The following is an 18,813-nucleotide window of genomic DNA, read 5'->3' as shown; positions in this document are numbered from 1 at the left end:
GGGCCGGGGATAGCGGTGCGGGGTCGTGGGTAAGGCCGAGTGGCGATCCCGTGACCTGAGCCTGAACCATATAGACTTCGGGGCATAGCTCTTCCTCCGAGCTATCTTCCGTGGCCCCATAAACTTCTTCGTCGTCCCCTACCTCCTCGACGTATTCAGTGTCCTGGCCGTGCCCTTCGACGTGTTCCTCGGCATCGGACTGGACCTCCGTCGTCGGAGGCGTAATTTGGAGATGATGGCTACTGCCTTCCACCGCGGGGTCGTCGAATATGTCGTCGGGTGCCGGTGCCGCTCGCTGGGCCTCGAGGCGCGCCGCGCGCCGATGCTTGAGCGTCTTCTTTGACCTGAATTGAGAGCAGGCCATACAGTTGTCTTCGTTGTGGTCCGGTGACAGGCATTTGTTACAGACCGGATGCACATCGATGTGTGGATATTTGGATCCACAGATGGGGCAGTATTTAAATGGGCTCCGCTCCATGGTAATGTTGTCGGGTCTTGCTGCGACGAGAGGGCCTCGATGTCTGAAGAGTGACTTGACTCCGTTGAGTTCCGGCTCCGAGAGTCGGACGACGCTCGAGACCGTGCGCAAACAATACCGACGCTGGTAACGAAGGCCTTTTGGGCTTAAGAACAAAGTTTATCGGTTCCGACACGGAGACGTCGAAACCACATCCGAACCCAATGGCGGAAAAAAACAATCTGGGGATGGAGTCGATGCCCATGCGCACTGTAGTCCAGGGGAGGAGCCACCTATCTCGTGATACTTCGAAGACTCTTCCAGGACAACAATGTGCAATCATCCGGACCCAACACTAGGCGGCGATCTATGCACAAGATATGAATTTAGCAGCCCACATGCCTCGAACTGTTCAATACATGTATACAGTGACTCAATGTCCAATGTTATCATACACCAATTGTTCTGCCACTGTATTGAATTGAGTTTGGACATAAAATCACCGGTGTCTTTTATATAACTAGCAAGGTTCTGGACATGTTCCTGCAAATAGTAATCAATAAACCGTGAAACGTTCTCACCCATGCTCTTGATCGCAGAAATAATTGGTCTGCCCGGGGTTGGATTTTTCATTTTGTGCACCTTAGGTATAAGGTACAAATGCGGCATAACGGGATTCTCTGCATGTAGGAAGGCATGTTCATCAGATGAAATCAAATGTTCTCGTTTGTATGTCATCAGCCTTCTTTTCAAAGTATCCTTAGCTTGCTTGTACTCCAAACCACTGCTCCTCGCATAACAGTTGATATCACCAAGCTGTCTCATTGCTTCTGCTATGTAATCATGTTTCTGCCAGAGAACAATATTTCCACCTTTGTCAGATGAATTGATCACGATATCCTGGTTCTTGCTTAACTTTTCCATCAACTTGTCATATTGTTTGGCCAGAAACTTTTTGATGCGTTTGCGACCTAGGACTTGTCTATTGAGTGTTTTTAGGTCCTCAATCACGCACTCATGAAAGATGTCCACTGCATCTTTAGGCATGACGGGGACAAACTTGCTCTTTGTTCTTAAAGGGACTCTGCCCTGCTCCCTTTTGTACAACATTGATTGCCCGCAGCTCACTCTGAGTATCTGGTGTGTCATAAATTGCGTTCATGTTGGACGTATTGGATCCAGTGCCAAGATCACACAATGTTAGCAAAATTCTAGCATCATTGGCTGCGGCTAATGGAGGATTCTTAGCCGCGACATCTATGTCTCTACTGCTCGTGTCTTCTCTGTTGGGATTTGTCTTAATTGCAAAAAACTTTTTTAGTTTTAATTTTCTTATAAAGAGAAAAACATCAGCTCTTGTGTTGATGTAATTGAATGTACTCTCCGGGCAGTAGTTGAGCCCTAACGTTAAAAGTTGCTGTTCTGCCGAGGTTAAAGTCACATTGGACAAATTGGTAATTGTGTTGGCCATGATTATTGCTTTTTGTTTTTGTACCACGGCTTCCTTTTTACCTGCGGCGGATTTGGCGCGTTTTCTCCTTGCTTTGCGCCTAGAGTTGCGCCTTTTACGGCAGCATTGTTCCGTGTTCTCGGTCGCAGGGTTTGGAGGCACTCCTCGACTAAAAAATCAATTTCCTAGCCTAAATCAAGGATTGCGTTTGTACGGTTCCCTTCATCCAAACTCAGCTCAGAACCCGTTGTACTTATTGAGCTTGACAAAGAGATGGTATCGGAATCAGATACACCAGAGTGCCCTGTCTGACCACTCCCACTGGGCTGTTGTGCATTTTTCATTTTGTTGTTAATTTGCCGTTGTTTTTTGGCCTGGTCAAATTTGCGAGAAAAGATATATTTGACCTGTTTCATAGTCATTGAGGTCTCTCGCAAATTTATGCACTTTGCGCAGTTTTATCTTCTCCTCATGCTTTTTTAGTCGTTCACTTATTTCCTTGCGACCTGTTGCAATCAGTACTTTTGAGTCAGCGTCTGCATATTTGTCCAGTTGCTCATTTATTTGTTTTATATCCTCTAGCAGGACTCTTCTGTCAAGTACCGCGTACCTGATTAGAATCTTTATTAGGTTCATTGATGCTGTCAAATTGCTCTCACCCCACTCTGAGCATAGCAGGGTTTGGATCAACAAACCTCCGGGCAAGTAATATTCGTAATCCTCCCGGTACCCGCCCCGCCTCCTCATACTTCGTCAGGGATTTGTGCTCCCACCATTTGGTGACTTCAGATCTGGATTTTTTTTCCCAACGTTTTCAACAATTATTTGACGTCCTGATTGGCTGAATATATAAAACACAACATGTTGTTGCTGTGTAAATTAAATATGCAACAATGAAAATTACCCATGAGTGAGACTGGATTTTTTCCTTTGTGGAAACGAATTGAATACTACTAACAGCTGGGCTCTGCCGTTTCCAGCTAAGCACCGCCACAGAGCGCCAGCTTTTCCAGCGAGACTTTACGGTAAAACGAGATCATTGCATCAGAGTTTCATGGCCCGGCTGACTCTCATATTTGGGGCAGAACGTTGGGGACCCAAGGAATCCCGGGTCACTCCTTCAACCGGGCTCTACCAGCGACACAAAGCCCTACTTTGCCCTGAACAAACAGCGCCCAGTTAGGGAATATTGGGCCCCACCATTAGCACTTACCCAGCTGAACTGCATGCTGGGAGCTGTTGATGGACCTGGACTACAGCTGTGGCCTTAAACAACAAAGTTGGGCCAGCTGAACTCCCACCAATGGGAGTACCACAGGACTTACAAAGCAGGGCGGGGCGTAATGACATCTGAGGAAGGCTTGTTACGCCGAAATGCATTATGCAGAGAGTGACCATGTAGCGGGAAGGAGGTGACGGATATAACACCTAACGATTGGTGGATCGCTGACTCTACCTCACCTCCTTCCCCTCAGACAAACTGGAGCAGCTGTCCGCTGCTGACCGACACAGACGAAGAAAAGGAGGAGGGTGCCTTTAACTGGGCGTACATCGACGACGAGACCACACCCCCAAGTAACGACAAAGCGCCAGGACTGGGCAAATACCAGGAAGCCCTCTACACGGCGTGTGGAGACACCCAGGAGGTAGCGGAGTGGAACACGGAAGTCGGGAGCGAGAGAAGAGACGTCGGAGAGCTGAAGAAGTACGGAGAGGACGAGAGAACAACCCGTGGCGGAGTGCCAGGAGGCCAACGACCCGGTGAACCGCCGTGCCAGACTCCCGAGGGAGGAGTGTGGCTGTCACAGGTACGGCGGCGTTGGGCAGCCTGGGTCGGGCGGAAGGGAGGCGTGTAAATTTGTAAATACCCTGCAATGCCTTTTCCCGCCTTTCTAAACCCCCTCCTTCCCCACGCTTGTTCCTCACTCACCCCCAAGCACTATATATACTTGTATAGCACAGGTGGCCCCCCACTCACAACCACAGGGTTCCTTGTGGGCAACAGTTAACTGACGAAGTAACTGACGGTCTCCCTCTGTTGGTTTTCTTTTGGGGCTGAGTGAAAGCCGGTGAAGCAGACGACCACGACCGCTAGACGGGAAGACGACGAAGAAGATACCATCCAGGGGGAGGAACCGAACCGTAACCACGTACCGGGCGGAATTCGCAAGGGAGAGACTGACCTCACGTAGTAGAAAAGCATTACTGCGAATAAAACCTTCCTTGACTAGAAAGAGCCTCCAGCCTATCCTTAACCCCACGCCACAGACCAATAAAAGGGATTCCGTGAAATTCCCAGCTGTGTCCTCTGATTACTTCTAATGAGTGGTCTTGTGATATTTCACGTGCATGCCAGGAGCGCGTTATGAGGACCCATCCTTATTATTATTATTATTATTATTATTATTGCATTTGTTACGCGCAACAGTTACCCACAAAGGGTTTCCCGGCGCGAGATTTGTAGAAAGGATGAAGAGGGCCTAGATGTTAAATAGCCAGCTTTTTAAGATTTTTTCGGAATTTGAAATAATTATCTTCGTTGCATACTGAGAACGGCAAGGAGTTCCATAGCACGGGCCCTTGATAGCAAAAAGATTTGCCTCCCATACGGGACAGCTTGATTTTAGGAATAACAAACTTTCTTTGTGTGGAGGAGCGCAGGGATCGATATGGGCGATAAGGGAGGGCCAGCTACAGAAGGTATTTTGGGGCTTTAGCAGAGTTAATTTTATGCATAAAGCATAATGCTTTGAATTTGATTTGGTTTTCAACCTTCAACCAGTGAAGGTCCTGAAGATATTGGGTAGTAGGGGTGTATCTAGGAATGTTGCATATTAGCCTGGCCGCTGAATTTTGAATTACCTGTAGTTTACGGAGGATTGTTTTATTTGAGCCTAAATAAAGGACATTCCCATAGTCGATCCTTGAAGTGATCAAGGCATTGACCACGGTTTTCCTTGTTGGCTTAGACAGCATCCAGCATATCTTTTTCAACCATTTAAAAATGGCAAAGCACGTAATTGCGTTTTTTTCAGCTTGTTTGTGCATCTTAAGAGAGTCATCAATGAGGACACCTAGATTACGCGCTTGTGGTACTGGGACAGGAAGCATGCCCATTTCATTTGGCCAATGTTGAGGGCCCCACAGGTTTTTGTTTTTACCTAAAATGATGACTTTCTTTTTTTCACGTTTAGTTGGAGAAAGTTGTCCTGCATCCAGCCTGCTATTTTCACTAAGCCGTGTTTGAGGGTGGAAGGGGCATCCATAGTCTCAGATGCTGGCTAAAACTGCGTTATTTTTTTCCTCTTTTTCCAAGGTATTGGGACAGCCACGGACTGCCTTGAGTTTGGGCCAAGCAAGCGGCAACTGCCGGGGGCAGCCCGTGACTGCACGGGGAAATAAGATCATTGCATCGGTGTTTCATGGCCCGGCTGACTCATATTTGGGGCAGGACATTGGGGAACCAAGGAATCCCGGGACACTCCTTCAACCGGGCTTTACTAGCGACACAAAGCCCTACTTTGTACAGAACAAACAGCGCCAAGTTAGGGAACATTGGGCCCCACCATTAGCACTTACCTGGCCAATTTGCATGCTGGGAGCTGTAGTCGATGAACCTGAACTACAGGTGAGGCCTTAAACAATGTAGTGGAGCCAGCTGAACTCCAACCAATGGGAGTGCCACAGGACTTCAAAGCAGGGCAGCGGCATAATCCCAGTGTTAAAGGGCATCTGTGGAAGGCTTGTTAAGCCGAAATGCATTATGCAGAGAGTGACCAAATAAAAGGGATTCCGTGCAATTCCCCACTGTGTACTCGGATTACTTCTAATGAGTGGTCTTCGTTGCGACAGACAGACACACACACACACACACACACACAGGAATTTCCTTATTTGACTGTTTAAATATCATACAAAAACCTTTTTTAAAGGAAGAGATGAAGTAAAGGGCAATGCAGCCCTATAGGCTGCAGCTACATAGATATGAAAAAAGCGTCTGTACCTTTAAGGTGCTCACAGCACTCCAGCACTCTAGAACTCCCTCATGCCCAGCCAGTGGCAGTTGCCTCAGTTCTTTTTACAGACACAGCGGCATAATTAGGAAAAAAAATTGCCCAATAAGAACCCGTTACTTCCACCGGGGAGGAGGGCAAATTGCTTATGACTTCAATGGAGATTCTCTGAGAGAGAACTAGGATTACAGGTAAGCAATCATTTCTTCTCTTTCAGGGGATCTCCATTGACAATCATATGCACTGAATAGAGTAGCAAGCCTATCCCCACAAACGGCGGGTGAAAGGAAAAGAGATGACCCATGGATCAGATTAAGCATACAGATTTCTCAAGGAGGCCAAGCCTTACTGGAGCATCTGAGGAAAAAAACAGTAGTGTTTGGTAAAAAAGTGAGCATATCTCCATGTAGCTGCTTTGCATATTTCAACAATGGGTAGATTTCTCATTAAAGCAGTTGTAGCCACTTTCCCTCTAATGGAATGATCTTTAGGTTTACTGGATAGAACTTTACTCACTTTCTGGCAGCATAATAGGATGCAGGATGCAAGACACTATCCATAGGGATTCGGATTCTTCATAGGTGGCTAAACCTGTACGGGCTGGTCTATAGTTTACAAACAATTGGTCAGACTTGCGGATATCTTTGGTCTGTCCAGATACAATTTTAAGACATGCATGACATCCAGAGTATGGCAAGACCTTTCAGCTGGAGTGGAAGGGTGCTGAAAAAAAGTAGGCAGAGATATGGTCAGATTAATTTTGAAATCTGAAATAACATTCGGCATGAATTTGTAGGAGTCCTCATAACCATCTTATTACTATGAAACACCATGGTTTGTGGAACAGAACGCCTGAGTGTCACTAATCCTATGTGCTGATGGGATAGCTACAAGGAAAGCAGCTTTCCATGAAAGGTGTGGCAATGAAGATTTATGAATGGGCTCAATGTGGGCCTGCATGAGGGGTGAAAGCACTATGTTTGACCCCCAGGGACGAGAAGGACGAAATATTGGAGGGAAAACATTCTACAAACACTCTAAGAAGTCCTTAAAAACAGGGATTTTGAAAAAAAAGGTTTGTGAAGAACATTTTCGGTAGGCAGTAATTGTTGCAAAATTAACTTTAATAGAAGAGAACTGTACGCCTGATTTAGCCTCTGAGTTTCGTGAGAAAGTCTGGTCTGCACTGCAGCTTCATGTGGAGGCCTGTGAACCACCATTGGTGGTCCACTCCGAAACTATGAGGATCATTCAGGCCCTCGAGTAAGACAGTTTGATGAGTACTGAAGGAATAGGGAGGGAAAATCGGATAGAAATTTGTCAGACCAGTTGATTCATAGGGTATTCCCCAGTGTCTCTGGTTGGTAGCACCTGAAGTCTGGGCATTTATTTTTTCTAAGCTTGCAAATAAATCTATGTGAGCGAAACCCCACATGCAGAAGATGCTTTGCAAGACATTGTTGTGAAGAACCCACTCATGGTTTCCTTGAAGAATCCTGCTCAGCGAGTCTGCTTGAATATTTGGAGCACCATAAAGATAGGTCACAGTGATGCTTAGGTCTATGGCTCACAACCAATTCCAAATTGCTTGAGCTTCGAGAAACAAGGCTCAGGATCTTGTACCACCTTTGTTTGTTCAAATAGTACATTATTGTAATGTTGTCCTTCAGAATGAGAAGGGATTTCAACTTGAAGGACAGAAGAAAAGCATTCAGCGCTAGATGAACCACATCTAACTAAAGGACAGTGATAAGTATTTCCCTCAGTGACCAGGATCACTGGATTTGAAGGTGATCCATATGTGCTCCCCAACCTAAGAGAGGCATCTATTACGATCGTCTGAGAAGGAAATGTCTGATGAAAGGGTGTACCTTGAGGGGGATTTGGCGGGTAGCACCTCCATTTAAGAGACTGCTTTGCTTTGAGGAAAGCCTAATCTTGTCCTTCCAGTTGCCTGTGTATTGATCCCACTGATCCTCCAGACATTCTTGAAGAGGTCTCAAGTGGAGACGGGTGTTCTGTGTCAGAAATATGCACAATACAATTGAGCCCAGGAGAGATGAAACTCCTCCCAGTGAGGGATGAGAAGCTTTAGTGAAAGGGTGACATTTCAGATAGGTGAATAACAGTCTCTCCTCCGAAGGATACACTTTTGCTTATGTGGTGTCGATGGTAGCACCTAGATAATGCAGTGACTGGACTGGAGAGGAGGTAGATTTGTTGAGATTGACCTGCATGCCTAGTCAGTGGAGAGTATTGATTGTCAACTGATAATAATGAAGTTATGCCTCTTGTTGTGTTGACGCCTTGATAAGCAAGTCGTCTATGTATGGATAGATCAATATGCAGAATTTCCTGAGATGTGCAGCAACCACTGCCTTGCACTTCAAGAAGGGTCTGCGGGCTGATTTGAAGTCATATGCAAGTACCTTGTACTGGCAGTGATTGTGACCTACTACGAATCTATCGGATCGTGAAAGTATGCATCCTGGGTATCTATTGAGGAGAGACAGTTTTCCTGATGGATCTGGGGATAAATTTGATTTAATGCCAGCATTCTGAACTTTTATATCTGTATCCATTTAGTGGCGAGTTTCAGATCGAAGATGAGCCTGAATTAGTATATAGGGCCTTTTTTTCTTCACCAAAACATAATGGGAATAAATCCCAGTGCCTCATTGGTTGGGAGGAAAGATCTCCACTGTTTGCTTCTGCAGAAGGGTATTCACTTCCAATCTGAGCATTTCTAGGTGTTGATTGGATGGTTTTGGTGGGAGATCTCATGGAGGGCTGGTGAATCTAAGGCAATAACCATTTTGTACAATATTTAAAACCCAGGCGTCTTTTGTGATGGGTTTTTACTCCGTTAGATATTATGAGATACTCCCCCCAACCGGAGTGGGACACATTAGAAAGTGAAGCAGAGACTCATTGCCTGGAACCTGCAGAAGGCTTCCATGTTTGGGGCAGGTGGGTGGCCCCTCTTCCTTTGGACGGACGTCATTGGTGCTGCTGGAAAGCACTTTACTGCTGCTGTTGGTGGTGGTGATGACCTTGTAACCACTGAGGGGTAAGAACCCTCTTGGGTAAAAACATCTTTCGTAAGGCTTGTAAGTGTGTCTGCGTTGCTCTTTACGCTTCTCTAGACCCACGGACTTCAAGGTCTCCATTTCATTTAATTTCAAGGAGATTGATAAAAGTTTGATGGAAGAGAGTGATTCTTCTGCTCTGAAGAGAAAGGACTATGACCAAAACTAGGAGTGTAAACTTTCCACCAAGAACCGAAGAAGAAAAACTTCCTGCCCTCAAAATAATGAAAGTTGGCTTTAAAAGAAATGCTTATTGCTTCTGAAATGTTGTCAGGGGTTGAGAAAACACTGACACAGGCCACCCTGTTCTAATCATACGGAAATAATCTAAATCAGCTTCTCCTACAGAATGCCATGTTATTCAACATCTGCTAGTTAAGTAGCACAAACCTAGGTGGAAGGCAGCAGAGCACTCTACAGTTTCAAATGTGGAAACAGAGTGCAACTAGGATGTGGGTGCTGGATTCTGGGAGTGGAGATCGACTATACACAGTGTTGTGATTTGGTGTTCTTTAAAAGGTGTGTGTTGAGCTCTTTCTCAAACTGAGCATGAGTGGGGGCACCCACTTTTTTTTGCTTGCACTTCTTCTCCAGACTGATGGTGTAATCCATGTGGGTGCCTTTTACCCAGATGCAGCAGCTTTAGTTCAGCATTGAAGTCTAGAGCTTCTTTTGATAAGGGTACTTTCTAAGCAAAACAAAAAAAACAAACTCAACTTACCTTTCGAGACCGTGGAAAAATACCAACTGGTCAATGTCTGAGTATTAAGTATTTAACGACTAAGATAAGAAGGTAGGAAATAAACAAAACAAGTATACAGAAATAAGCAGGTCAAAGTAAGACAGCAGTCTCAACGAGTCTATATCCTTCTTTATTGAGAAGATTTGATGGCCTCGGGTGATCAGATCAACATCTTACAATATCTATGATCACTTTTTCACATAAGGAGTACCTTAAGTGCTTGTAATCTCGCTTGTTCCTCTTCCAATGCTTGCTGCTTCTCTTTTTCATCCATTCTGCTGAATGACATGCCCGTATTTGCCAGCGTAGAGACTGCACTGGAGAGGGTGCTTGCTCTGTAATAGAAAAGCACAATCATAATTCATTAATGAACAATTTTTTAATAGGCATGCACTCAAGTAACAGCACATCCTATCCAATTACAGAACAATGTAGTTAGCACTCTTTTCAAACAAATTAATTTAAACGAGAAATGCACCCTGCCCCACCTTGCTTTGATCACCGAGCTTCGCACATTCCTCAGCTTTTGAAAGATACTAAAGCAGTACCTATTGAGGTAGGCCTGTACATTTATTCAAACTAAAAATCCCTGCAGATCTGAGAGGACAAAATGCCCTTTTTAAAAAAGAAAAACTTTTTATTGGCATTTTCAAACAACATGCAGAAAACATAGCATAAACAACTCGTGCTAGTCACAACACATTGCATAATCAGATTCAGATGCAGGGTTATGGTACATTAAACAGAAATGAACTTGTGCATAGTTACATGCCCCTCCGTTAACAGTTCTCTATACAGAAAAACAGTTATAGTTGTACGAGGACTTCATCCCAGCATTCAAGTAAGCCAAAGGTACTATTGCATAGGCATCATGCATTGCACCTCCCACATCTTTATGATATATACTACATACCCACCCCGTGTACGCATTGAATACAAAACAGAGGCCGTACAGCATAACAAAGACACCCCACAAATTATCACAATAGCCAATATCAATCACAGTCAGTATTCTACCTCCTCTTCTCCTTCGTCATTCTGTCGTTCATTCACCCATTGTGTGAACGGTTCCCAGATATCACGCGATCTGGAAGAGGATGGCATTAACTCCCAGAAGATCCCCAACTGCATGTGTCCATAGGTAACATCTTTGAGCCAACCCTTGATCGATGGCACCCTGCGTCGCCCCCAATGCATTGCTATTCGTCTGTTAGCATATAGCAGCAACAGTGCATGCAGTTTTCTGAATTTGGGCAGTGTGTCCTTGACATACCCCAGCACACCCAATTCAGGGGAGGGGTCATATGTTCGTCCTATGATCTGATTGATTGTCTCAAAAATCGAGGACCAGTATTCTTCAAGCTTAGTACAGGACCATGCCATATGTAGGAACGTCGCGGGAGAGTATCCACATCTCCAGCATCCATCACTCTCCCTGAGCCCCATTCTGTCGAGACTAATCGGCGTCCTATGCAATCTATAATTGGGAGAAAGTTCAGTGAGTTGTCCACAAGAGAAGTCCCATTGTTCCTCAGTGAGCGGGGCCGACAACTCCTCATTCCAACGGTGTAGTGCTAAGGGCTGGTCAACGGGTCTCCCACCTTGCATCTGTTTATATAATTTAGTCACCAATCTCCTAGGGGACGAGGAGCTCAGCAAGGTTTCTAATGTAGGAAAGGTCTGGGGAGCTAGCGGGAACTCACTACTCAGTGCACGGCAGGCTGATTTCAATTCATGATATAAGAATAATTCCGCAAAGGGTGTTTCCTGTCCTTCGGCAGCCTCCGGAGGGGGGAGGAATTCGTCGTTTGGGAACAAATCTGCAAATGTATAAATGCCTAGCTTTCGCTGCAGCGGTTGGCTAATGCTCCCCTCAATGCATGGCAGTAGAGGGTTCTGAGCCAGAGACAATGAGTGAGCATACATCAGAGGGATTCTTACCTTTTTAAGCATTTCATTCCACACCCATCGCAGCGTTTCGACCGTGTCTACATCTCCTCTAGGACGCTTCGCCTTCACACATATGGCCACCGACAGCGGGATCGGCGCAACAACGTCCATCTACACAGCTACGTGTGGTTGGAACGGGGTCGGGTGTATCCAGAAATGGAGAAATTGAGCCTTGGCGCACAGGGCATAGAGGTGCATGTCTGGGGCCCCCAGTCCTCCCCTCTTCAAGGGCAATGCGAGTATGTCCCAAGAGACCCTCGCCTGCCCACCCGCCCTTGCCAACGTTACAAGTTGTGATTTCAAAGTAGCAAAAAAGTGTGACGTGATCGGGATGTTCACAAAGAGGTACAGGAATTTGGGTAATATAATAATTTTTGCTAATGCAATCCTCGCTGTAAGCAACAAGGGCAGCCTTGCCCACATTTTTACTTTGCCTTCCAGCCATGTCATGGCCCGGCCATAGTTTAGGTTCCATATTTCCTGGAGGTTTCTACTAATCCAGATGCCCAAATACTTAACCCCCTCAGCTTCTCATTTCAAGGGGAACTCCGAAATGACCTGTGGGGTACTGTCTGTCAAAGGAAACACGACCGATTTGGACCAATTGATGCAGACTCCCGCCAGACCTCCAAAGCGGATAAACTCGCGCAGCACTGGATCTACATTCAATTCAGGGTTAATGGGATAAAGGGTCACGTCATCTGCATATAAGGAGATCAATAGGCTCCTGGAACTGAACCCTATCCCCCATGCAGTATGGTGTTGTCGGACACGAGCTGCCAGCGGCTCCATAGCTATGGTAAAAAGCAGCGGGGATAAGGGGCATCCCTGCCTTGTTCCTCGCGAGATGGGAAAGGGGTCAGAGATCGGGTCATTCACCTTTATCCGGGCACAGGGGCCGTGTATAACAATTTGATCCTGTTAATGAAAAGCGGACTGAAACCCATACTAGTTAAGATGGAGAATAAATATGGCCACTCCAAGGTGTCGAATGCCTTTGTTATATCCAAGAATAACACGGCAGCGTGGACACTGGGGTGTAGATGATGCAACGTTGAAAAAATAGTGCGAAGATTGTGCGATGTTGAGCGTCCTGGAATGAACCCCGACTGGTCAGGGAGAGCTATAAGGGGCAACAGGGGCTGAAGCCGGTTAGCTATTAGCTTGGCTAAGTTCTTGACATCAACATTGATCAAGTAAAGGGGTCTGTAGGAGTCCAAGTTGTCTTTCGGTTTACCTCGCTTTAAAAGTGTTACTATCATGGCCTCTCTCATAGTGTCGGGCAGCTTCCCCGCCTCTAGTGCCTCCTCGTATATCGCTAGTAACTTTGGAGCCAGCTCCTCCGCATATGCCTTGTAAAAGGCTGTGGTAAGGCAGTCAGGACCAGGAGCTTTGTCCAACAGCAGACTTTTGATGACTTGGGCAACATCCTCAGCGGAGAACAGGGGTCCAAATATTTCCTATATGTGTCATTGAACCAGGCTAGGCTGATTGAATCAAGAAAAGAGTCCAACCCCTCCGGACATGCATTCTGAGTGGCAGTATACAAATTAGAATACAAGTCCGAGGAGGCCTGAAGAATCTCACTCTGGCCTCTGACTACAGCGCCAGATTTATCGTGTGACTCATGTATATACGTCGCAGTTCTGGGTGGCCTAGTCATAGCAGCTAGCGTGAGCCCTTGCCTGTCCCCCTCTCCATATCTCCTGGCCTCTGCATATTTACCAAGGAACTTAACCTCCCGTTGGGCCTCATCAGCATATTGTAGTAGCTTAGCTGTAAGCAGGCCAGCAGTTACACCATCTCCCGCATTAAAATACCGTGTCTCGAGGGATTTGATTTCGGACTCCAGGGACGCCAGTGTCCCTCGAATAGCTTTAAGGACCCCTGCTTGTCGGGCAATACACTTGCCGCGGATGACTACTTTAAAGCCGTCCCATAGGGTGCCTTCAGCATCGACGGACCCAGATTTATCTGGAAGTAGTCCTCGATATCATGTCCGATCTCTGCCTTAAAGGCTTCATCAAGCAGAGCATTCGGAGGAAGACCCATGAGAATGCACGTCTAGGCATGTTTGGGAGTGATATTTGCAGCAGGCATGGGGCATGATCCGACAGGGAGCGTGACAGGTGCTTGATCCCAGTTGTATAGGTAGCCATGTCTCTGGTCAGTAACCAAAAGTCTAAGTGGGACCATGCATTATGATGGTCCGAAATGCAAGTACCTTCCCTCAACAATTTGTTTCTGTTCCTTCAGATGTCAACAAGGTCGCCCTCAGCTATTATCTCCCGCAGGGCTTCGCTTGCCGCCGGATGGACAGTCCTAGCCGTAACTTTCCTGTCCACCGCATCCTCAATTATAGCATTAAAGTCACCTCCCCATAAAATCGTGCTACATCCGATCGCCCTGATTTTGGACCATACATTATGAAAGAAGTCAGGTGAGTCAGTGTTCGACCATACACGGCCACAATAAGGATAGATTGACCACATAGGAGTCCCTGCACCAGAACAAAGCGCCCCTCTGGATCCCCTTGTACAAAACCTTCTCTCCAATCCAGCCCTCTCCTGATCAATATATAGCAACTCCCTGAGCATAGTAAGAATATATGGCCGAGTAAGCATGTTCCCATCTGCTATGGTGAAGTCTGGGGGATGGTGCGTTGTTTAAATGAGTTTCTTGTAAAAGGCATACATCAATATTATGGCGGGTTAAATATGCATGTACCAATCTTGTATTCCTGCCATCATTAAGTCCTCGAACATTCCAAGTTAAACAATTTAGCATAAAATCAGGGTGTGTAAACAACTACAACATAAAATCTGTCAGCAGCATTCCAGGGCATGTCACAACATTTGCATAATAAAACAACGGTTATGTACAGAGAAGTAGTTTGATCAGCAACCATCCCCCCCACCCACTTCAACCCCCCCATTAGGTTGCAGAGAACCCTCTCCATATTCCACCCACAAAGAAGTAGACATCAAATATTGGGAACCTTCCCTCAGAGGCGCAGCAATGCCAGCGTACTACGGTGGTCGGAAGGTCTGCGGAGACCTCAGCTCGCCCTTGACCATAACAATTTAGATAAAGCAAGAGGAACTTTTTTAGCAAGTGAGAGTGGGCCTGACTTTAACCTGGACCACAAACCAAATATGATGCTTCGAGGAAGTGTCAAAATAGGAAGAACACATTGTTCATACAATACCCAAGTCAGTCATTATCGCTCAGATGACCACCCGCCGTTTCCGCCTCTGCCTGCAGCTTCTTGGACGCTTTTCCTCCCACATGTTTTGCGAACTTAAGCGCCGATTTTGCATCCATGAAGAAATGATGACTTCCATCCACTGAAACCTTCAGCTTGGCCGGATAAAGAAGAGAGTAAGAGATCTGTGCCTGTAGCAGGAGACTTTTAGCAGGGAGGAATTCCCGCCTTGCCACCTGCACCGCTGGTGTAAAATCCGGGTAAAACGACAAGGTATTGCCCTTATGCGTGATTTGGCCCTTCTCCCGTGCCATACGAAGGATTAGATCCGGGTCTTGATAGTTCAATAATTTCGCAATTATTGGCCTAGGTGCTGTTTCAACGGGAGGCCTCGCCCCAGCAATCGGAGTGCTCTTTCCACTGCAAACACCATCGAGAGATGCGGGTCAAACAATTTGCGGAGCAGGTCGGTGATGTAAGTCTCCATCTTAGTGATAGCAGTCGCCTCCGGTATGCCTGTGATGTGTAGGTTATTGTGTCTCGATCTCGCCTCCAAATCTTCGTTTTTAGCTCTTATTATCCCTAGCAACTTGTCCATTTGAAGTAGTTGTTCCTTAGTCTCGACTTGGAATTCATGACATTCCGTATGATGATTTTCGAGAACATCCAAGCGCGTTTCATGTGACGTTACCTGCGATTTGACTGCGTCTAGTTGAGATGTTAAAATGTCAAGCTTGGCGTCTATGTTCCGAAGACTAGAACGCATGTCCAACATGAGGGTTCTAAGATCCGGGCTTTGGTCATCTGCAGCCTGGTCCAGAGAAGACTCCGCTTGAGTTTCGGACTCGAGTTCTCCCTGCTTGTTAGAGCGTTTGTTATCGAAGGGAAGTTTTGGGCTGCTTAGCGTCCTGTCTGCCCATATTGATCCCTGCTCCGGGTAGTGAGTCAGTAAGGAACACTAGATCGTAAATAGCCGGTCTACCAATAAAGCCTGGGGGCGAAGAAGGACCGCACCAGCCCCCCAAATGACACAATGCAGGCCGATGTAACCGCTTCCACACATGAGGCAGGGGAGGAGTGACAAAGTGCACCGCGGCCTCCTCAAGCAATCCGCCACAGCTTAACAGGCGTTAACTGTCCACAAAGTCTTAGCCGGTACGATCGTGACGCGAACAGGGGGGGGGAAACCCTGCGCCCTATAGTCTCTTCCGTTCTCTCGCGACCCGCTCCCGTCCTCCTCTCCACCTTCACCAGCGCAGGGCTCTACGGGCGGCGGACAATTCAATCAATAACACGCTGTACAGGTTCAGGTACCATCCCCGGTGCGCCTATGTTCCTGCGCCTTGGTGAACGCGGGGCAGTCGCCACTCACAGCCCTCCACGAGGTCCACAGGCGCTCAGATCTCGCCCTGGCTCCAAAAGCGAAGGCTAACTAGTCTGTGGGTTAAATGATCATGGGTGCTGCTTCACCTGGTCCACAATCCAGCCTCCTGCATGTGTACCAGGCCGTCCACCACTCCTCCTCAATGGCCGCAAGTGTAGCTACACAAAATGGCGGCCGCCGCGCCGTGTATTCAATTGCCGGAACTGGGCCCAGCCATAGCCCCACACATCTAGCACGGGTGCGCGAGGGAGGAATCCGTGCCTTCTACAAAACGCAGCAACCCGAGACTGCAGCCAGCTGCTATTTTTCACAGTATTTTGACCTAGGCGGTGCGGTGTCAACGCTTCCGTAGGGCACCTTGTGGGCTGGCCCCGGCGACCCCCAAGTGTTTCGGCTCTCACCTGATCTGTTTCTGCACCGCCTTTACAAAGAGCTGTTCTCTGGTGGGATTGATGTAAAAGCTCATCATTGTGGGGGGGGGGGTCCCAGTGATTTGGTGGAGCACATAACGCCGGCAGCATGATGGTTTGACTGACATGGAACAGAGTCACAAATCTTGGCAAGAACGATGCTTGCGTCTGCAGAACAAATTTGTCTGGTAAGAAGGTGATGAACGGCGGATAACACAGAGAGCCTGGAGCTCACTCACTTGCTGTGATGATGATAAAGAACACCGTTTGGACAATGAGAAGCCGGAAAGGATAACTGTAAAGCATGGCAAATGAAGTCCAAATCGAACATGCGAGGATCAAGTTAAGGTCCAACTGCAGCATGAAAAAGGAGAGGGAGAAACTGGTGTTGCTAGCCTTTCAAAAATGCATCACAACCAGTATTTTAATTATCAAGGGCTCGTCCGGCAACCGGATAAAGGCAGAAGGAGCCAAAACGTACCCTTTAACTGTGCTCAGAGGAAAGCCTTGCCAGGCGAGGGATAAAACAAATAAAACTTCAGAAAACTCAGCCTGAATAGTGTCAATACGGCGAATACCACACAAATCTACAAATATGTCCCAAAGACAGGCGTATATAGTATTTATTGAGGGACAACTGGCTGCCCAGATGACATAAAACACCTTTCGAAGGAAGGTTCAAGTATTTAATTTTTGATGCTCAATCTCCAAGTATAAAGGTGGAGACAGTGAAAGCCCAGCTTAAGAATGCTGATCCGTTGCTGAGAAAGCAGATCCTCTCAGAGGGGCAGCACGGTCGGAAGACAGATGGTGAAGCCCAGGAACTCTACAAACCTGACTCTCTATGCCCAATCCAGATCCAAAAGGATGAATTGGGCTCGGTCAGTCCTAATCTTCTCCAGAACCTGGGGTAGAAGAAATATTGCTGGGGAGGCATACAGGAGTCCCGAGTTCCACTTTAGGCGGAACAGTTCTTCTAGCGAGAAATGCCTTGGAAACGCCAACATGCAGAACTGCTGAAATTGCCCATTCTCAGAGGTGGCTAACAAATTGAGCCAAGGTTCTTCCCATGTACGAAAGAGACCTTGGACCACCTTTAGGTGAAACTGGTACTCGTGATGCACTAGGCGTCAACAGCTGAGCTCGCCCACCCTGGCACTCAAATATCCTGCTGAGTAATACACCACCAGTATAATCTGGTCCAGCCATTTCCGGAGATGAGGCACAGGGTCCATGACCCTACTATGCCATGTTGCAATACCACATGGCGCTGTTGTTGCTCGTAAGCACCTGTACCAGCCTCCTTCTAATGGATGGAATGAAGACTTTCAGCGCCAAGTGGATGGCCGTCAGCTCCAGGAGGTTGATTTGGAACTGAACTCTGACGGAGCCTAGAGACCTCTTATCTCCTTTGCAGGTTTTTCAGTCGCCTCCGAAATCACGACATGGTCAGAGAGGTCCCTTTAATGCTAGACCTCAAAACGTCATATTCCACTGCAGAGCTCGCATCTGCCACCGGCCAGCATGACCAGTAAGATGCAGGAGGCCATCACTTGCAGCACCCACAGAGTAAACCTCACTGAAATCCAGAATCGAAGCTGAAAGATCAGAATCACGGCCTGAATGCCTCTACTTTCCTTAGCGGAGGGAAGGCATAAAACCAAACCATGTTTAGAATGGCTCCGATTAAGGGGTGTGTGTGAGAAGGAGTCATCTATGATTTTGGCACATGGATATTGAACCGCAAAGATGACGCGAGGTTTCCCATGGTCTGGATGTGGCTGACTACTGCCAGGGGGGATGAGCCCGTCATCAACAGCTAGTTGTAGAGGTAGATGTGAGGGACTCTACCTCACATCTACATCTAAGTAGTTGCAGGTATTTTGGAAGGTGCAGTGGAACGGACAGGAAGAGTAGTGCATACTCTTTCTGTAAAATTTGCAGGACCAACCTGTCTGATGTTATAGTTGGCAACACTGGTAAAAACGATTTGACCCAGCCGCCAACTGGGTTGCTTAGCAGGTGGATCTGCAGGAGGGGGAGGCTATGGGCTGAATGGCACTGTGTCCCTGACTGAAAAGGCAGGTTCCTTAATGAAGTTGAAGTGGCTGTC

General features: G+C 47.0%; 1 protein-coding gene across 8 annotated transcripts in view; it reads right to left on the bottom strand.

Annotated features, from left to right (window-relative positions):
• The window catches only part of LOC144829535 (phosphatidylinositol-binding clathrin assembly protein-like), a 995,507-nt gene that overhangs the window by 672,087 nt on the left and 304,607 nt on the right, over positions 1–18,813 (bottom strand). For all 8 annotated transcript variants that reach the window (XM_078688772.1, XM_078688773.1, XM_078688774.1 and 5 more), the window contains exon 10: positions 9,963–10,086. In XM_078688772.1, the coding sequence (XP_078544898.1) occupies positions 9,963–10,086 (124 nt within the window). The remainder of the gene's footprint in view (positions 1–9,962; positions 10,087–18,813) is intronic.

Source organism: Lissotriton helveticus, chromosome 4_1, assembly GCF_964261635.1.
Source record: "Lissotriton helveticus chromosome 4_1, aLisHel1.1, whole genome shotgun sequence".
NCBI lineage: Eukaryota > Metazoa > Chordata > Amphibia > Caudata > Salamandridae > Lissotriton > Lissotriton helveticus.
The sequence above is the reverse complement of the archived record's forward strand: the minus strand, read 5'-3'. Positions and strand labels throughout refer to the sequence as shown.